This window comes from Myxocyprinus asiaticus, chromosome 17 (assembly GCF_019703515.2).
Source record: "Myxocyprinus asiaticus isolate MX2 ecotype Aquarium Trade chromosome 17, UBuf_Myxa_2, whole genome shotgun sequence".
Classification (NCBI taxonomy): Eukaryota; Metazoa; Chordata; class Actinopteri; order Cypriniformes; family Catostomidae; genus Myxocyprinus; species Myxocyprinus asiaticus.
The window spans coordinates 18,982,772-19,004,916 of record NC_059360.1 but is presented as its reverse complement, the minus strand read 5'-3'; the positions used below and the strand labels follow the sequence as shown (position 1 = coordinate 19,004,916).

At 37.7% G+C, this 22,145-nt stretch overlaps 1 protein-coding gene across 1 annotated transcript in view; it reads right to left on the bottom strand.

The window, feature by feature from the left end:
- Positions 1-10,707: 10,707 nt before the first annotated feature.
- LOC127454939 (doublecortin domain-containing protein 2C) overlaps positions 10,708-22,145 on the bottom strand; it is a 106,980-nt gene continuing 95,542 nt past the window's right edge. Inside the window, exons 11-14 of the mRNA XM_051722486.1 lie at positions 11,920-11,998; positions 11,682-11,822; positions 11,474-11,591; positions 10,708-11,098 (exon numbers count right to left, since the gene is read on the bottom strand). Of these exons, the coding sequence (XP_051578446.1) occupies positions 10,708-11,098; positions 11,474-11,591; positions 11,682-11,822; positions 11,920-11,998 (729 nt within the window). The remainder of the gene's footprint in view (positions 11,099-11,473; positions 11,592-11,681; positions 11,823-11,919; positions 11,999-22,145) is intronic.

The following is a 22,145-nucleotide window of genomic DNA, read 5'->3' as shown; positions in this document are numbered from 1 at the left end:
TTTCATTCTCAATCACCTTTTTGCCTATGTATTTTTAATTGCTTTCCACTCTTAATTAATCTACAAACAAATAGAGAAAAACTAAAAGTTTATCCAGTCAGAATTTATTCCTTGATGCTTACAAACGAAGTGTGACAGCTGTTTCACAAATCGTATGCCCGAAGCCAAGCTCGTTAGCCGAAGCAGCGCGTGTGCCTGAGCTCCACCCTGTCAGGCCTTCAGAATTTCCACAGAATCCCTCAACAGTGCAAATGAATGCACAACTAAAGTCAGATTGTCAGATTCATCAGCCAATCAGATTGATTTATTTGTTCTTGGTGGGTGTGATCTTTAGGATATGTCCCGGTCAAGGCCTTCTAGCTGGCCGTGAGTGACGCATTCACACTTTAAGTGATGTACGTAATTTGAAAGCGAAGAGCGCGAGATCATCATCACTGCCACTATCGCCATTGAGAAAGAGATCCTTATGGATTTAAAAACAGGAGATGTTCTGCATGACCATGTGATTGCTTAATTTATTAAACAGGAAAGGAGGACTGATTTTCACTTCAAGTAAATTGGTAAGTGTTTTTTGCATTGTTATTGCAACATCAGGAGTTTTCTAAGTGTAAATTAGGCTTCTTGAACATTCAGTGCCGGATCAAGTTTTGAAAAGTAGTGCTGCGTTCCATTCAACTCGGAAAGCCAGATTTTACAACATCCTACTAGGAAAAGTGCAATGGAATGCATCTTGAAGTCAGAATTACAACTTGTAGGCTCGTGCAGAAATTCTCAACTCAGAGTTCGCCGAGATGCAGGGGCATGATGTCACACAAACATGTCCACACTCAGGGAGATATACAAAGTAAGTGATAAACATTCACTTTATTAAGTAATATCGATAAATGAGTTCGTTTCCACACGATATTAAAGCTTGTTTAAAAAATGCCTGCAGAAACAGGTGTATAAAACATTATAATCTCTTTTGATAATCGTACACCTGAAGCACAAATGCTAGTGCCGCAGCATTGTTTATCAGTTGGGTTGCTAGAAGACATCTAATGACAGTCAAACCCCTGTTAAGCTAACAGAAACATTGCAGTTCCGAATATCGGGGAATGGAATGCATTAATGGTCAGAGATATCAAGTAGGATTATCCCTCATCCAACTTGAATGGAACGCAGCATTACCGTGTACCCTGATGAAATGAAATTTATTGCAAGCAACATTTAAATCGCAAATATTATTAGATATATTTTTCCAAGTATTATAGACCTCCTTGGTAGATTCATATGAAAAATTATGATTTTTGACATTCATTTCACAAAACTGTCATGCTGCAGTTAAAATTAGGCTTGCTTGAGCAGTAATTGTCATTTTACATTCTGGCTTTCGTGTGTGGACGTGTTTTTAAAATGTCAGTTGGTATTATTAGTTGACTGCCACATAATGTATGATAGGCATAGCGTCTTATTCATTGTGAAACTGTTTTATTAATGGCATGAATCGCACTGAAGGCCTAGACTTAAAATGCATGGCCCACGGCTGGTTGTCACCACTATGTGTGTTTCTGTAAATTTACCCTTTTCCCTTAATTAGTTTAATGGTCACCATCATTGTGGTTTAAGGAGAGGGTACGCTTGGGTAAACATCTCAGAAATTGATCACAGTGTTTTCTTTATTATATTATGTGTAGAAAAAAGGAACAAATAAAACAAGAAAATATAGGCTGTAGTGATGGGAAGTCTGATTCTTTCCCGTGAACTGGCTCTTTCGGACAGTTCATTTCAATGAACTGGTTCAAAAAAACGATTCACCTGTTCTTTTACGTCATCGTGTAATGACATCACTGTACATAATGCTAATACCACGGTGTCATGGAATACACGCTCAAACACGTTCAATAAAGCCATACGTAAGCGCATATTGCTGATTATTACATTTTATTAAATTAAGTTATAATAATAAGAGTGTTTACTGTCATCAGTTTTTCAGTCAGTGATCTTACATCTTGGATAAGTTTTGCACCCCTTAGCACCCAATACTGACATTGATATACAAACACGGATGTTCTACATGTCTAAAGCATATAAAGTGAATAAACTAGTCTTAATCAACTCACCCTTTTTACAGAAACCATGATCCAGCTCATAACAACTTCAAATATAATCTGCATGCACAATACTCAATAGTAAAAATTCATTTACACCTCTCGACTGAACCATTTCACCCTCTCAAGTCCTCGGTTCACGCATGCTCATCAGCAGCTCACTCATCAGTTCTCAGTATTTCAGACATGTCCAAAAGAGGCGATTCTCAGTTCAGTGTTTCTGGTGACTTGAGAACTTATATGATCGACTTAATGTACTGTTGACTCGAGAGCTGTTTTCCCCAGATCAGTGTACCCTACTGTTGACTCGAGAACTGTTGCGACCAGATCATCATCATATGTTGAACAAATGGTAACACAATCAAGTCATAAACATATTTCCAATATGTTGTATTTGTTATACTTTCTGCTATTCAGCAAAATACACTAGAAACATACATTTCGTCCCCCTTAATCACACAGCTCATGCATGCAAGTATCAGCAGCTCATCAGTTCTCAGTATGTCGGACACCTCACTTCAGTATACTGTTGACTCAAGAACTGCTGTGAGCAACTCATTGTACTATTGACTAGAGAATGGTTGCGAGCATTCAGTCCGATTTGTGAACTAGTTGGAGCGGTTCATTGCAAAGAAGAGATAGGAAAAGCATGATATCACCAGATGTAGGATCATATTACTCCCGGTTATCGGCTCATTTCGAGTCAGAGTGTCAGGCACGTCTGAGAGGCACGTTAAGATAGAATAACTTGTGGATCAGTGTTGACTCGAGACATGACCTGTTTCAAAAGATTCAGTTCGATTTCGTTAACAGGTTCGACTCATTCACTGAAAAGAACCGGTTCAAAAGAACAATTAGTTCACGAACTGGACATCACTAATAGGCTGTCATCCGCTCTATGTGACCGACACAAAGCAGACATGTTTACTTGCATGACAGACCGAAAGTGTAGCGCTGTGCTGCGATATCAGTGACTCATGAAACGGGAATGTTTTTTCTGTTGTTGACTAGTGCAGCACACTTTAATAGTGTTTAGCTTCCCCTTCAGCTCATAACTAAAACAGGCTGCATGATTATGACTAGGATTACAAGTGGTGGATTGGCATGCCACTTGCACATGCGATGGACTTCATAAGGCCTACTGATGTTGACCGTGTGCCAGTAATTGCCAGCACTGCACATAGGTTGCTGACCCCTGTTATAAGGAAAAAAGTTACCTAAATACTCTTCAAACATTTTGTGAAAAAGTTCACCAAAGAAGAAGAAAAAAACATTCAGGTTTGGAACTGTATGAGGGTGAGTATTTGATGACAAAATTTTCATTTTTGGGTGAATTATCCCTTTAATATCAGAGCCCTGAATACATGTCAACTATAAGTGAACATGTGATTGGCTGAAGGTTCTGGCATGTTGTAATCATGGAGAACATCACTGAAACTCTATGTGCAAAATCTCAACCAATGCTAAGAGCTGAGATGAATCTGGTCAATAGTTTCTATTTAAATCTCATTCTGGATCTCATCCATTTTAAAGAATAATGTCATTGTATAGCGACATGGCATTGTGTGTGGGCTGACCAAGCTCCAATTTGATCATTTTATCTGATTGTGGGGTAAAGAGTTGGGTGATGGATACCATCTCATTACAAAGGGAAAGTGAGATTTTAATTTCCTGTACATGTTCCATCTTTATTAATGTCCGGAAAAGCGGGTTGCCAATTGCATTAGAGATTTGTTCTTGTGCTAGGCACTTTTTTTAAAAACTGAATATGCTTGTGGTTAATTATTTCTAAACAAGGGCATACCATACTATCAGAAATATGCATTCTATAACTTGGTTATTTACACAATGGCAAGAAAATTAATATGTTTCCTAGCAGGATAGAACCTAACAGGATGTAAATAATGAGCTAATTGCTAATTGTTAGCCATTGCTCAGTGGGTTAGCTTACATGAGGGTGTTAAGTTAGTTTTGAAATTTTTTATTCATCTTTTGACACAGTGATAGTATCATACTAATAAATGTGATATTAACAAATAGGAAAGCAACTAATACCACAAAACATCACAGAGTTCACAAAATCCATTGCTAATACTTAGCAATATCTGTCCTGTTGTTCCTCCACCAAAAATGATGTCACTTCCTTGAGGATAATTTCAATAAAAAAACTGGTTTAAGGAATATTACAAAATACTTACGAAGGAAAGTGAAATTGAGAGAAAATATACTATTTATAAATAAATACTGACTATAAATTACCAAGTAAAACAATATTTGTGAATGAGAAAATGAGAGAGAGCTTTAGAGAGAGAGATCAGCAGCCGTAGTTGTTCTCCTTCACTGGCTGCCTGCAGCGGCTTGTATAATAAAGCTCATGGGGCCTGCAGAACCATACCCAGAGTGCCTGATTATTACCATGCTAAATTTATATTGATTGCTGTAGCTTAAGAGCTAAATTCAAACTATTCCCTTGACACAGTCAAAATAGATGGTCTGAAGTGATCTGCTAATCCAGCTACAAAATGTGCTATGTGTTTGTCATAGCAATAAAATTGCACAACGGTCCAAAACCTTACAGGCTTCCTCAAACAACTGTCTTTAAGTTTACACATTAATGAAAATTCTGTCATCATTTACACATCATCATGTTTTTCGAAACCCATATGACTTTCTCTCTTCCGTAGAACATAAAAGGAGTTATTGATTGCAGAATGTCCAAGCTGCCCTTTTCCATATAATGAAAGTGAATGGTGACCATTCACCTTCATTGAAAGGAGTCTCTTCCTCAAGCTAATGACTTCAGAAGGCTTGCAATATATCTTGTCACATGGAAGTCATATGGACTACTTTTATGATGTTTTCCTTGTGCTTTTTTATTTTAATCCTTTTTGAAGCTAAACTCTAAAATCTGTGAAAATGTCCTTTGGTGTTCCAAGAAAGAAAGTCACATGGGTTTGTAGTTATGTGAGGGTGAGTAAATTATGAGAGAATTTTCATTTTTTGGTGAACTATCCTTTTAAGTGGTTGATCTGATGAGCTCTGAGATTTCTTGTTCATCCACATGTCAAATGACAGTTGGGACTGGTGGGGGTCAAGTTTTCCTCAGTGCTCGAGGTAAAGGTGTTGCAGCCCTCCTGCAGACACTTTTCATCACATATATGCATATGTGTTTGCCCTTGACATTATCAGCAGATTTATGAGGCCCTGAAGTAAGATGGAAATACTGCTGAGACAGTAAAAACAGTGGCCTGCTATTGTCCGACGGCTATATTTGCACCCGGATAAGAAGGAAAGAGCTCTGTAACCGAGCCGCACAGAGCAGGTCTCCAGGGAAAAGGCCCTAATTAAAAAGTGATTAAATTAAGTGCCAATGCGAGTGAAATGAACATTGATTGACAGACAGTTCCACTCGCATTTACTTTCTCTTGGGTTTAGATGCAATGTGCAGGCTCGCCAATGACGTTGGTCTCCAAAGACCTCCAATTAATCCATTTTACCATATAAATGTGTTTGATTTGACTCTTTGAAACAGTTTTCCACCTGTTTGGGACTGAAATTCATTAACACATTTGAAAGAACCAATTCCAGGTCATCGTTATGCATGCTTGAGGCTACTTGCACAATTGAAGTGTGGAAATCACCCCTAAAAACTCATTTACCAAAGAAACAGTGGCCTTGACATTAATTTCAGGGTCAAGTAGTGGCTTTTAGAAAAGGTGTGAATGCCACTGCATTAGAAAACAAAATATCAAAGCAAGTGGCATCTACAAACAAATGATGCTAGAGCTTTTATCAGAACTAACTTAACTTTTGTCAGCTATATTGGTAATGACTTTAAGGAACTGGTACCAAGGTAATTTTTAGTGGATATATAAATTCAGTTCCCCTCAGGTTCACACAGGTGCCCTAGCAGAGTAACCACAGGTGTAGTTCATTACAATATATATATGACTTACATTTGACAACCAGAAAGTGTCTCAATTCTTTTTGTATTCATTTTGAAATATATATATATATATATATGTGTGTGTGTGTGTGTGTGTGTGTGTGTGTGTGTGTATATGTGTGTGTGTATATATATTATGGTTTATATATTCTATTGTTTTTATGCAATGTTTTGCTTGAAAGCATGTTTGTGTAAAATGTCTTTAAAATAAATGCTGCATGGTTTAATATTTTGTTATAGGCTTTATACAAAGACAATCATAAATTTTAAATGTGACTTAAGTTCAAATTACATCAAAAGATTTCACTCTTTTAGCGATTTAGATTTTTAATAAAGTGAGCAAACTGCTAGCGAATGTAAGCACTATGTGCCCTTAAACAATATAATTTATTGGTTTATCCTCTCAATGTATAATACAAATTTAAATAGCTTTGTATTGAGATGAATAGCGGCTTTACCTCAACAGAAGTTTCTTCCGATATGACTTAATAGCAGATATTGACATGTGTTCAACGAGTGCTGACTTATCAAATGGCTCATCTGCATAGCTCATAAAAGAATCTTTTCAAGTACTTACACAAACTTACATTTACACTGTCTCAAACTGAAAAAGGGTCACTGGCACACTGAAAGTTCTGGAGCATTTCATACTTTCTCCCTTTTGCAATGCCGATGGTCAAGTGATAAAACTGTATGTACTAGAAGATTGCATACGAAATGAATCTAATGTTCCTCAAAATCAGGACATGGTTATCATGGAAGCTGGTTATCCTAACTTAGTATAAAGACTGGAAAAGATGGGAAAAAACTAGCACTTTACGGGGTTATATAGTCGTTTGAGAAAGTATTCAGACCCCTTCAGTTTTTGCAGACTTTATTATGTTGTAGATTTTATTTTAAATGAATACAATTGACGTATTTTATAGTTTCAAAATGACAAAAAATAAAAGTTTGGGCACCCTGCATGGTCAGTACTTTGGCAAGTATCACAGCCTGTAAATGGGTACAGCTTACAGCTATTTTAGTAATCAAGTATTCTACCGATTATTATACTGATTAACCCAGTAATCTGATAAGAAATACTTTTACTTTATTAAAGAGCTGTGTATATTGTTAGAATTTTATCTTTATTTTATTGATATGCCTTATACGGTTCTTTATTGATACTCTTATTGGTTATTTTTCATTACTAAATTTTTTTTAAATTATTATTATTATTTAAAAATGTATTATTATTTTACGCTGCACTAAGTTAACCATCTCCTAGTTCCAGCTTCATATCTAGCATATAGACATGGCAGTGTTATCAATCTTCTCATCTAACTCTCGGCAAGAAAGTGTAAATGTGTTTCCTATAATGATGAAAATGAATTAACACTATGATACACAAATAAAACTTACTGAGGACAACATCTTTAATGGCAAGTGGTTCAAAGCCATAGTTCCCATTCACTCCGTGCCAGTTAATTTGCTTTGCCAGTTGGTTTGTCATTAGTTTTGACATTATTCTCCAGACAGTTTCTTTTACAGTCAGACCCCCTGCCAGTCCAAAACAGGTGACCTGAAAGACAATATTGTCAGTTACAAAAGGTACAGTGCCTATAAATTATAAAGTATTCATCTTCCTCTGAAGTTTTCATGTTTTACAGCACAGAATCAAAGTAGATTAAATGTGGTTTTTATGACAATAATTAACAGAAAAATACCTTAATATCAAAGTGAAAACAGATCAGACTACAAAGTTATCTAAATTAATGACATATATAAAATACTAAATCAGAGCTCCAGACTGACTTGGATCTTTAAATCTCCTTAAGCAAAATTAACGAATGTTTATTTAATCATTTCGTTTATTTGAGCAGAATTAAATTAGAATGTTATATTCTGAATAGCCGAATTCCCCCGATACGTCTAGATAGGAGATCCCAACCTGCTCTACCTTTGGAGAAGCGTAACGGTCAAGCTGGATGACGTCATGTAAACCAGTCATATAATGGCACCAACGTCAGCGGACGGCCTTCAGAGTTTTAATTTGATCAAAAACATTGATTTTTACATTTTCCTTACACAATATACAAAATGTATTATTAAATTGTAATGCTACACATTTGTTAATATAGGCTGGTGGTAATTTCAAAAATGAGTTCAACCGCAACATTTTCTACACCGCCTTGTCTTATTAAACAGCATTTTTATCGTAGCAAACTCTACATATAGTTCACTACAAAAGTATACTGTTTAGTGTAAAAAATGTTGAAGATTAGCAGACAGGCTGGCGATTCATTAAGTGATAAGCTTTTAAATTGGCTACCATAATTCTCAAGAGTATATCTAGTGCTATATCAGCCAACACACGATTTTAGCTTCCTTATAAATAAACATTACGTCGATATTATATGTGTAGAATGGTTTATTAAAATGATTTTATATGTTAGATTATGAAAGATATACTCACCGCGGTAGCAAGATAGAAGTTCTGCTGTTCTGGTGGTTAAAAATCTAGCAGCTTCAAAAATCCGCCAAGTGTCATCATTAGATGTCGCAGCTAGTGCGCATGTGTGCAGAGATGGATATTTTTTTTTTTTAATTATTATTTTTTTTTTAAAAACCACATTTCCCTTAACCACTTGAAGTTTGTTTAATTATATGAATTAAATCATTAATTACCAAATTTAGTTCAATTTAATGGATTAATTAAAGAAACAAACAACCTCCATCATGAAATCAGCAAAGTTAAGAAGAAAAAAAGAGAATGTGGAAAAAAGCTAAAAAAAATAAATGAATAATAGGAATTAAAATAATAATGAAATACAATAAATAACATAAAGTTGACAGGGAAAGGGCTTTAAAACTGATCTTCCAAAGTATATTTTTTAAAAAGATAAATAATTTTGCAATTTAGTAATTTAGCCTAGATTGCGCTGGCTACCTTGTGCTACTAATTACAAATAAAAAATGGAAATGGAAAATGCATACAGCAGTCACGCTAGGGTCTCAGGAGGTTAATACCTGATATAAACAGGGTCCTGCACAGTTTGCATGGAAAAACCCTCTCAAAAATGTTGTCTTTATATCTACCCCTTTTAAGGGGACCTATTATGCAAAATTCACTTTTACATGGTGTTTGAACATAAATGTGAGTCGGCAGTGTGTGTACACAACCACCCTACAATGTTAAAAGTCCACCCACTCCTCTTTCTTATATTTCTATTAATCAAAAACAGTGTCTCAAAATGACTGGTTTTTGTGTCCGCTCTAAAGTGACGTCACTTTAGAGCAAGCCACGCCCACGACTGGTGACGGACTCCACCCTATTGTCATAGATCCTCCCCTGAGTGATCGACACACAGTCTGGCATTTTTTTCCATGCTGGAGCAGCTACGGTGAGAAGAATAATGTTTCAACTTCATAAGCGTCATAAGTGTTCTGTTGTTGGCTGTAAAAGTGAACATAAGAGTCTTCATGTGCTCCCGGCATCAGAGCCACTGAAGACGCAGTGGACAAGTTTTGTTTTTGAAGAAAATGTGCCCCAAAACATACCAAAATTCGTGTATGTTTGTGCAAATCATTTTACACCGGACTACTGTGTGAATGAGGGTCAATTTAAAGCAGGATTTTCAAAAAATTTACTCTCAAGCATGGATCACTATCAACTGTTTGTGTTCCAGCTTTTTATCCTGAAGATGTAAGTATCGCACTTTATATTTTGTGAATGTTTGCAAATCGCCTTTCCGAATGTGCTTGTTAGCTGATTCCATGGCTAATGCAGCTAAAGTTACCATTGTCTCTGATTGTATTCACGGAGACCAGAGCTAAGTCGTTATAGCTTGTTTGCACATGACGTCACGTCACTGCGTTGCTGTGGCGTGAAATGCAGATGGATGGCAGGAAGTGATTTTCTACATAAGAAGCACTATCACAAACTCAAAATGCCTATGCTTTGCGTCGTTTACGGTTGCTCATACATATATGGCTGAACTCCGGTATTTACGGTGTCAGTCATATTGGTTCTTATTTGTTGTTGCTATAGTATCCGAAGCACGAGCTGTAAAGGCACAGCCTTCTTCCGGAAAGGGGGCAGGGAGCAGCAGCTCATTTGCATTTAAAGAGACACACACAAAAACAGCGTGTTTTTGATTCCACCCAAAAAGAGGCATTTACAACATAGTATAATAAATGATCCGTGGGGTATTTTGAGCTGAAACGTCACAGACACATTCTGGGGACACCTGAGACTTATATTACATCTTGTAAAAAGGGACATAATAGGTCTCCTTTAAAGCACCACTGCTACAGCCGTACACATTCAGATAGACGTCTTTTGCCATTGCATCGCGTCTTGCACAATTTTTTAATGTCCCACCAAGATCATTTCAACTTTTAAAACACATCTCACTAGCTAGCGCATCTAGCTGAGCGCTTCTGATTGGGTCAGTTGAACCCACAACATCAATCGTTGATGATTTATGAAAAAAGACACTGAATATCAAACAATATGAGAACCATGTTTCATTTTGTAATTTAATTTAACTTTATTTTCCCCCAACACAATCACACATTTCAGAAATTTAACACCATCACAAGACCAAAAATCATTACCTCATTCCATTGTTGTTCCAATTACAGACTATTACATTTTTAGTAACCACATGTATGCTGTATAAATCAGCTTCAGCATCCATAAATCTTGTTGATCCTCAGGATGTCAACATTAGACAATTCCTGCCTCTGTCCAATTTCCACCGTTGCATCAGGAATGGGAGTGATGGTTTCCTTGCCAGACTGAGTTGAGAAGGCTGTTCTTCCATAGTGCATGACAGAGCCGTAGTCGTATGGAGTGTTTTGATTGTTGGTGTTCTGTTTTTGGTAGTTGTAGGCCATATCAGGAGAGATGTACTCCCAGTTACTCTTGACATACTGATCACGGTCGCTTCTGGTTTGCTCGTGGTAGAAGCCAAGGGCATGGTTGAGTTTATGCTGAACTATGCCATGATACACACAGCCATACCTGTTGAGGGAGACGACCTGTTTGCCACCAATTCTACCAAGAGAAGAATAGCACCTGAAAAGAAATGTTGGGGTTAAAATTATTCCATGTTGTGAAAGAGTTTGGACTAAGGTGCCATTTAGATGAACTCGTTCTGGCGCTAAAAAGGAAAGATGCAGTGCAACGAATAGAACAGGAGGCAGGTTTCTCGAGATGCGTTTTTTAACAACTGAAGTTCTTTTTAGCTTGACATGCCGTCTAAAAACATGGCAGTCCTGTGCAAGACACTGTAAAAACAGCGTGACGCAGTGCCACAGTTAAACACGTCCATCTAACACGTTTACATAGAAACAGGTGGAAAAACACTTGGTATGAATGGCCCCAAAGGTTGGTTAAATGTGCCATGTTAATATTGTATGATTGTATGATTGAATGTTCATTGTCCCTCACCCATCTTTGTTCTCAATACTGAGGTAGTCGGTCTGAGATGATCTGGGCACAAAGCGGATGCAGGTTTTGGTGTGAAAGGTCACCATGGCATTCTGAATAACAGACCTATCATAAAAGGCTGCAAAATAAAAAGGGCCACAGTTTAAAAATGAGAGATCTACAGGACATGATAGTAAATATGTTGCTTAAATGAGGTGGATTCACTTACAGAATTCACCGCTCACTATGTAAGGGACCTCCACTATGTTGTTCACATTTTTATTCCAGAAACAGTTGTTGCTGAAGCAGAAAAGAGCATTTCTGGTTTTGGGAAACACCAGGTCTCCTTCAATCAAGAGTTCAGTAGAACCTGTATTTAACAACAAAAATATTTATGAAATAACACAATGTATATACAAATATGGACTACATTTTAAAAATATGCCTCTATCTACAAGGTGTCTGACCATTGTTGGATTCCAGAATCTTTGAAATGATGTCCACTTTTTCTGGCACAGATTCAAATATATCTTCTAAGCATTGCTCCTGGTTATGGAAGTAAAAAGGTTAAATAGTACTCTAAGGTAGTTTCATCATGAGTGCATGTTGCCTCAGTGTGTGTAGATGATTGGGATGCTCCTGTGTTGAGGTTTGGTGTCTGTGAGTTCTTGTACCTGGACTTTATAGTCACCTGTGTAGGTGGGGCTACCAGGGGATTATAGGTAGGTCTTAGTGTCCAGAGTCTAAAGTGTGTAACTAAAAGGAGGAGATGTTAAACACCTCTGTTAGTCTAAAACCTTGTAGAACCACGGGATGTACCAAAATGTTTTTTAACTAATCCACTGAAATGAAGTCAGTGTTTTCTTCAGGCAAATTTAAAAGGAATGCTCATTTATGAGAATATCACCTTTGAGACATTCAAAATATGTACTGTAGCATTATCCATGACTCATGGGCATTTTCTACAAATGGTAGCACCAGCACCTGATTTTAAGTTAATTCATACCTATACAAGTTTAAAGATTCTGACTATTAGCATTTAAAGTTGGGACTTCTTAGTCAGATATTGTTTTATTTAAATTATTATTATTATTATTATTATTATTATTATTATTATTATTATTATTATGATTATTATTATTTCATCAGGCTCTTAATTATTGCAGTACAATTACTATTTGCTCTTCATTTGCACAGTGCACTATGAACTGAGTCATATAGTCTATGAATTTTAAAAATGTAGTATAATCTCAGATGGAACACCAATGTTTTGTTTTTGTTTTTTACTAAATAGAAAGTGAAGTTGCGAATGCATTTCATGTTTTCCTGCTAGCTTAAGCACATTAGCCAACCCCAGTCCAACACATATATCTCTAATAATGTAAATATTCACAGCGTGGGGTGATGGTAAAGTATTCAACTTACATTTGCAAGGTGTTGCCTTCACTTAAGTTTCAGTCGTTGTATTACATTTACCATTAATTACAACTGATAGCGCAGCTAGTGACTTTTTCTTACAACCAGACAGCATTAAAACATATTTTACAAAGGATGAAAACTGATAGCTTGGTCCCTAAATCAGAGGTCCAGGTTTTAAAGCTGCTGATCCTGCTTTGTAATTAATTATATCCCCTCATTCCCTAAATATATTTAATATTAATAATATATTATTCACCATGATATACTGTAGCACATTTCTGCCAAATTACCATACCCAGATAGCACACGCACATCTCCGAGATGTCTGTTTTAGATCTTTTCATCAGGAAAGCATCACAATCTAATTAACATCTTTTAAAAAGATCCGATTTACAAACATTCTAAATCATAAACGTCCCAAAGACACCTGCTAAATGTCTTATTGACATCCGAGACATACTTATTGACATGTGTCTTATAGACATATTGCAGATGAGCAAACAATGTAAAAAAACACTTCTTCCAGATGTAAACACACACATCAAATAGATGTCTGGGTGATGTACGCGTGCTATCAGGGTAGTAACTACAGTTTGCATTACCATGGTAAATTCGTAATAACTTTTATAAGGGTGTTCATGTAAGGATTAAAAAGTCTTGTAATTAAAGGTAAGAAAAGTCTTCTTACAGGCATGAGCGCAGAGCAGGTGAATTTAGTCACAGACCAGTCTCGACCACGTAATGCTAACCATTTTAAACAGTGCTGCGCGGTGGATATGCACTTGCTCTACTCACGTTAAGGCTTCAAAAATCTAGAGTTCTGGCAAACTTGCTGCAGATTTACTGCAAATTCACCACTCATTATTTTAACATGCAAATGAGCTTTCTGGCAAATTCTTCATGTTGCCAAAAGTTTGCTGCAGGTTCACCACTACCGGTTAAGAGCTGCAAACTTCTGGAAAACATTTGCAGCGTATGAGTGGGAAAATTTCGGCAAGTTTGCAGCGAGTTTGTCAGAACTCTAAATTTTTTGTAAGGACAATGCACCACTTAATAACAGTGTTGCATGCCGCTTGGACCTCCACATGAAAAGCACTGTGAAGAGTGTCTTGTTTTGTTTTTGGCGCTGGCCAGCCTACGTAATAATGTGACAAATTAATATTCCAGTAATCATTGGCTGCTGCTTCGAAAGGACAACTGCAACAGGGTAAAAGTTGAAATTATTTGAACACATCGAAAAATACACCATTTATTTGTAAATAAAATCTATTTTATTTTTTACTGACAGAGAAAATAAAGTGGCTTGAGTAGCTTCCCAGCACTTCAAACACAGAATAGGTAAATCCGTCATCTGAAGGCAGACGGCCTCCAACGCAGACCTCTCTGTTGATTATAATGGGAGCAGTCAAGTTGACACATTGCACAACACAAGTTTGAAATTAATTGAATGGCAAGTATTATCTAATAATAATGATGATAATAATCATATCAATGAGCAAGCACTATTGTGTGCACAGCTGCAGATGCTGCAGCTGGTTAAAGCTCAAGGCCCCCTGGCCTGTTAACTAATTGTTCAGGCAACCCACCGATTAGTCAATTGTGAAAAAAAATAGTTTTGCACATCCCTAGTGTGCATTGTTGTGGGGAGCTAGAGACAATGCATTTGTGCTGGCTGGTGTAATGGTGAGAGTGATGCCAGGCCTTGTGACCTCATCATCCTTGACATTTACTAGAGCACCTGGCGCTGCATTGCGCTACTTCCTCCCCCAGCACATAGCAAGCAAGTGAAACTAGCCATGGTGTACAGGGCCCTGCAGTTAATGCCTGGGACTTTGAGGGCAAGGCAGTGGAAAAAAATATCTGTACAGACTGCAATCTAGCTGCGGAGCCTAGAACTAATCTCTAAGGAAGCTTTCAAGTCTGTGTGCATAACGCTCTAGTGGAATTGAACCGTAAATGCTTCATAAAGCTTTCATATATATGCAATTGGTGGGCTAATAGCTGTTGGTGAAACTTGCCTTAGCCCTCATTATCCACTGGGAGCCCTCTGGGAGCCTTTGTGGTGTAAGGTAAAGGGAAATATGTTTTGCATTTGCCCCTGCTGAATTCAGCTCCCCTTAACAAATTCCTTTTGATCTGGTACCCAAGGCATAGCAAGAGAAGACATATTTGCAAGAAACTGTGCCATTTACCGTGAAATACTGCAAGATTTGCATTTTTAATATATAAAACTAAATTGTTGGAAAATCTTTATACTCAGTATACAGTTATGTTTTGTAATGGAACTGTATTTTATTGCACAGCTCTCTGGAATATTTGATTCTGAATGGTCAATTTCAGCATTCTGTGGTCAATTATTTAAAGCTACGCAACAGAACTTTGGCCTCTCTAGCGACATCTGTGGTTAAAACCTAAAATGACAAGTTTGTTGTGGAGTAATTTTATGTCAGTTGTGTTTCAGCACTGCTCTTCTGCGCGGATGAATCTCGTGGTTTGATGTTACCTGGACTTTGCCTGTGATAAATCAGAGATATTAACCTGCAGACCCGGAGTCATGATGTGCCATTTTTACTTTGATATTATGTTATTCAATTAAACATTATAACCATGATATTACTTGCTTTAAGGAAGATAAATAAGGCTTTTATTAACATATTTTAATATGATTAATAATAAGTCAAATTACTGCGCTATGAAATCGGTACATTATAAACAACTTGAGATGAGTATACATTAATGGGGAGCTACCTTGTAGTACTCTATCTTGTACCTATAGTGGCTTTTAAAGGAATATTCTGGGTTCAATACAAGTTAAGCTCAATTGACAGCATTTCTGGCATAATGTTGATACCAAATTTTTTTTAATTTAAACTAATTTCTCCTTTTCTTTAAAAAAAAAAAAAAAAAAAAAAATCGAGGTTACAGTGAGGCACTTATAATGGAAGTGAATAGGGCCCATTTTTGGAGAAATTGAACACAGAAATGTGAAGGTTATAATTTTATAAAAGCCCTTACATTAGTTCTTCTCATGTGAGGAATAAACTTGTGTTATTTGATTTGCCCCATTCACTTCCATTGTATTCACTTCCACTTCTCACATTTTTTATTTATTTATTTATTTGTTTTTTTTAAGAAAATTAAGTCAAAATTTATTTTTGTGGTAATCAACATTGTTCCACAAATGCTGTCAAACCACTTAAACTCTACAGACCCACCAGCAAGTTCAAAGGGGGGCACTATATCGCGAAAAAGTTTACGCTTAAAACGTTCAAGTCTCCGTATCCATAAATCAGGCATATGAGGTATCTTTGGAATGCTTAGAATCTGAACTTTGCAGAGATAACCATCACACTGCATTTATATGACTTAAAATAACAAAATAAGGCCTCAAAACATTCACATTGAAAATTTGTTATATCTTAGATGTTCAGAATAAAATATGCCATCCAGAAGGAAAAGAATGCAAATCAAATAATCAGAAAATATGTTTTTGACTATTGATGATAAAAGGGGGAGGATCTCAGCTTTCTAATGACACCTAGACTGAGCTTCTAGTCAACTCAGAGGCCGAGATATTCAATGAAACAACAAGGTTGGTGCTTGAACTGAAAATTAGACTGAATGTCTAGGGACACATCTGTGAGGGCTAAAATGTGTTTGAGCGCCACCTACATTTCAGATCTGTATATTGTGATGGAATGTGATAGAGAGAAAAAATATTTTTTCTAGTGCTTTCTGCCACCTAGTGGAATAAAATGTGACTTTTCAAAGAGAGGTTGAACCAGAATTACATGTTTAAAAAGTTAAGAAAAAAAAAAAAAGTTTGTTTTCCAAAACAATTTCTGTTTATCATAAGATTATAAACACATACAATATTATTTATGAATAATTGTAGTCTTTTTTTTTTTTTTGTTGTTGTTATTTGGGCGGTTCTCTGAAAAATTTGTATTTTATTTTGCAATTTGTCCTAAGTATGTGTGAATGGTGAGCTTTTTAAAATGAGTGTGAGTGTGTCATTTTGCGGATGGCAGCCCCAAAATGCACGAGAGTATAAGAGGTTAACTTGTACTGAACCCGGAATATTCCTTTAAACAGAATATCTGCTACAAGGGCAATTAAAAGTGATACAACAATTTGTGCATTTCTGTGACTGGGGTAAAAGATATTAAAAAAAACAGCGTCACACACTTACACACACTTAGGGTACATTGAAACTACAGCAATGTTATAAAATACTCAGAAATCATGAATATTAGTAACAATCTTACAGTAACTTCACCAGAAAACATAGCCTATTAAACACATCATGGTCTGTAAATGCAATATCCACCAAGTACTGTTCAATTTATTATAGCATGACAACCATAAGCTTCAACAACCCTACCAGGAAACATATCTAAGGATTATGGCAAGTAAACAACTTCGCCAAATAATTAACAGTTAAAAATCCATCCGGAGTCTGCTGTCCTTCCGCTGCTGTCTTTAACTGCGACTAACTAAACAGTCATAGGTTCCTCACTCACGTGATGCGACACAGTAGGCGGTCCTTTTTTTTTGAGCTGACGTAAGCCTGCTATTTTGCCCCAAATCTGACCCGACAGCTCAAAATATTAATATTTATTGTAAGCTTCCTGTAGTCAGGGTTGGGGAGTAATGGAATACATGTAATGGGATTACGTATTTAAAATACAAATTATAAGTAACTGTATTCCACTACAGTTACAATTTAAATCATTGGTACACACATCTACCGGTACATCACCGTAAAAATCTCTCATTCAGAAGTTACACACATTTGTGTTGTTATCTGTTCTGATTTGGTCAAAATATTACAAAACGTCTGTGATGATCCCGTCTGTATGAATGTAAGAACTGCTTTTAACTCATGAAGAATACACAGAAAACAACTGAGGCATATAAGTGTATATGAATAATATGTTTACATTGTAGTCTGGTGGTGTGAATTATGTCTGTGCTTCACAATCTTATGATGTGTTGTTTATTGACTAACATACACTACCAGTCAAAAGTTTTGAAACACTTACTCATTCTTTATTTTATATATATATATATATATATATATATATATATATATATATATATATATATATATATATATATATATATATATATATATATATATATATATATATATATATACATTTTTTTTTTTCTTTTTCACATTTTAGAATAATAGTAAAGTCATCATAACTATGGAATAACATAAATGGAACTATGGGAATTATGTTGTGACTAAACAAAATCCAAAATAAATCAAAACTGTGTTATATTTTAGCATCTTTAAAGTAGTCACCTTTTGCCTAGAATTTGCAGACATGTACTCTTGGCATTTTCTCAACCAAATTCTTGAAGTATCACCCTGGGATGCTTTTTAAACAGTATTGAAGGAGTTCCCATCTATGTTGGGCACTTATTGGCTGCTTTTCTTTATTATTTGGTCCAAGTCATCAATTTCAAAACATTTTTTTTTTTATATTAAATTTTAGTTTTATAATGAAATAAATTATTATGGTGGCACAATTATATTTTTGTCTACAAAACTAATTTCAAACATTTAAGCATACGCCTTCAGATCAAAAGATTTTTAAGATCATGAGAAACATTTCAGTCAAGTGTTTCAAAACTTTTCACCGGTAGTGTAAATTATATAGATGTTAAATATATACTATATATTCATATTAAAGTGCTTTTTTATTTATTACAATGTGTTACATGATATACATACCTTTATACGGTCTGGGTGTTATGAATAACATCATCCTATGTGCATTTCCAGTTTAATTGTATCAGAATCGATGGTGTTATAAATATAATTGACACGTGTACAGAAAACTGACATGTCTGAATAAATGAGCAAAGACCCATAAGTATTTTTATCCCTGCTCTCCCCCTTTATCATTGCTTGCCTTTGGTGAAATGAAGCCATGTCACTTAAAAGATAAACTTTTTTGAAAGAAAAATTAAAATTTAGGCTGTGGTAATGAACAGCAGTATCACCTTTTCAAGATTTATAAATAGAAACGTTTTGTTGACTTTTACCACAGCATAGCACATTGAAGGTAAATGGAATTTTGGTCACAAACATGGCCATACAGTGATGTCACATGAAACAGGTCAATAGTGGAATTTTTTTCATCTTTAACCAAAAAAATATTCAGTAGTGCAGCTCTAAGCAATATCACACAGCCACAGGCAAGAGTGCTGTTGTACTGAAAATAAGCACAGCTGTGATGTGGTTGTAGGCACAAAGCAGAGTGCCACGGGTATTGCAGTAAAATTTATTGATATGACTGATCTATTCCTTTTATACAACAGTTCCACATTGGACAAATATTTTGTCAGGTAAATATGTGCTTCGTGTGGTAACATCTAAATTAACTGGGTTTCATTCAAGTCCAAAAAATATTGTTTAATATATGACTGAATCAACCTGATTAGGTTACACAACAAAAGTAATTTTATTGGTACAAAAGGAACCTTAAGGTAAAAATTGCAGGTTACTATTTCTTTACAGTGTATAAACAAGAAGTCAATTTCAGGTAACTTTAGACACAATATCGGCAGTTATTTTGTCTGATAGCAAAAACTGTTCCACAAAAAGCCAAAGTAGGATCAATCGTTGCGTATTTCTGTACAACCCACAGGGCTGGAATACCACAATCACAGACAAGTGGAGTGAAACAAACAGTGAAGTCGCAATGCTGTTATACAAAATATCAGCATTCTTTGATACAAAAGGAGCTGGCTCACAACCACTCATTCAGATTTTTTCTTCCAAGCCGAGCGGTTGTGTGTCAAGTGAGCTGAATTCCACTGCTGGTCCATTCACCTCAGATAGAAGCGTATGCTGTTGGATATACGCCGCATTCCAGTGGCTTTCTCTCCTTCTGCACGCTTAGTGCAGACTACGCCCCTGGGCGCTTCGACAGTGCTACTAAGAGAGTATATATCTTTGCAAAGGGTATATGTTCCTCTATTAGAGCAGCACATTGACGTGAACGTCTTTTTAAAGACGCGTCTTTTTAAAGATGCCATTCCGTCTTTGTGTAATTCCTGGATGCGGTCGTTATCTCTCCGCCTCCGACGGCCCCGGGCGCTGCCTCACGTGTCTAGTCCGCGCTCACACTGAGGCTGCGTTTGTGGATGGTTCGTGTTTTCATTGTGAGAACATGACCATAGCAATTTTGCGGTCACGGCTTTCCTTCCTCCGAGGGAAAGCCATTCCAGCCAACCCCCCCCCCCCCACGCTGCGCCTTCTATCTATGGGTACGAGGCCGGCCCGGCTGGCGCTGGAGGCGATTTGGGGATTTCCATGGGCTAGGTCTCGCCGGGTAATTCCCCATGGACCTCCCGTTCCCCAGCATGCTTGTCTGCCTCTGTCCAGTTCCGAGATGAGACCAGCTCACATCACGGCCAGCCTAACATCTCTCCCAGGGCTTGTGAGCAGAATGAGTCCTTGATCGCTGCGTCGGAGAGCGCACTGGCGATGTCGGATGCTGAGGACTCGACTGGGCTGCCACCTTCGGGTCTGCCCGCCCAGTCTGAGGCCAACGCAGAGCTGACCGCCATGCTTGCCTGGGCCGCCACGAGTGTCAGGTTGGACTGGAACTCTCCACCCTTCCCTGAGCCCTCGCGGCTAGATGACTGGTTCCTGGGCTCGGGGCGCCACTCACAGCCGCAGACGAGTTGACTAGGTCCTGGAGGGCACCTTTTTCTGTCAGAACTCGACTTCCCAGCTCGTCTGCTCTCACTACCCTCGACGGCGGGGCGGCCCACGGGTACATGGAGATCCCTCAGGTGGATAAGGCAGTTGCATTGCATCTCTGCCCGCAAAATGCCGCCACCTGGCGGGATCGTCCGGTGCTCCCCTCCATGGCCTGTAGGACTACGTCGTCTCTGGCGACTAAAGCCTACAGTGCCGCTGGACAGGCCACCTCCGCCCTGCATGCCATGTGGTCTCTGTGGGGTCTTTTCCCCCTGAAAGAATAGGAAAGGAAAAGAACACCTTCTCCGGTGTGTAATAGCGTTAGATGGCCCCAGCCAAATCTAATACTCTGTGGAGAGAAAAGGCCGCGGCTGGCACGGCCTGCTCCCACGCTAGTTACGTCGCTTCCCCAACTCTGGGATGTGGGGAACTACATGTCATCTTGTGGAGCACTGGGGGAGGTTAAGTGCGGACTGATGCACCTGCTATTACGCAAGCAGCAGCTTGCTTGCACCTGCATCGGCAGTTCACGTAACACGGTCCAGCTGTTGTGGCGTTTTTCCATAGGGACCCTTAGTGTCACTACATCGACACAACGACAAATGAGTGACAGAAGGGGAACATCTCGGTTACTGTTGTAACCTCCGTTCCCTGATGGAGGGAATGAGACGTTGTGTCCCTCTTGCCACAACGCAGTACTATCCGCTGAAATGGCCGGGACCTTGTCTCGAATCCTCAGCACAAAACCTGAATGAGTGGTTGCGAGCCAGCTCCTTTTATACCCGTATGTCTGGGGGAGTGGCATGCAAATTCCACTCGCCAATTCTCATTGGCCTTTTCTCAAAGATTAGAGGTTTTTGGGGCTCCCAAGTGCAACCCCTAGTGTCACTATATTGACATAACATCTCATTCCCTCCATCAGGGAACGGAGGTTATAACATTAACCGAGACGATCTTCAAATGAGATATAACATTAAACAAAGACAACCTGAGTAAACACAAAATACAGTTTTCAAATATATATATTTTTTATTGAAGCAAAAAAGTTTTCCAACACCCATATCACACATGTGAAAATCGAAATGCCCCCTTAAACTTAATAGCTGGTTGTTCCACCTTTAGCAGCAACAACTGCAACCAAGCGCTTCCGATAAGTGGAGATCAGTCTTTCAGAACGCTGTAGTGGAATTTTGGCCCACTCTTCTTTGCAGAACTGCTTTAGTTCAGCCACAGGGTTTTCGAGCATGAACTGCCCGTTTAAGTTCCTGCCACAGCATCTCAATCGGGTTCAAGACAGAACTTTGACTGGGCCACTCCAAAACTTTAATTCTGCTTCTTTTGAGACATTCAGAGGTGGACTTACTCCTATGCTTTGGATCATTCTCTTGCTGCATAATCCAGTTGCGCTTGAGCTTCAATTTACGGACTGATGACCTGACGTTCTCCTTTAGGATTTTCTGGTAGAGAGCAGAATTCATGTTTCCCTCAATTATTGCAAGTCTCCCTGGCCCTGAAGCAGCAAAGCACCCCCACACCATCACACTACCA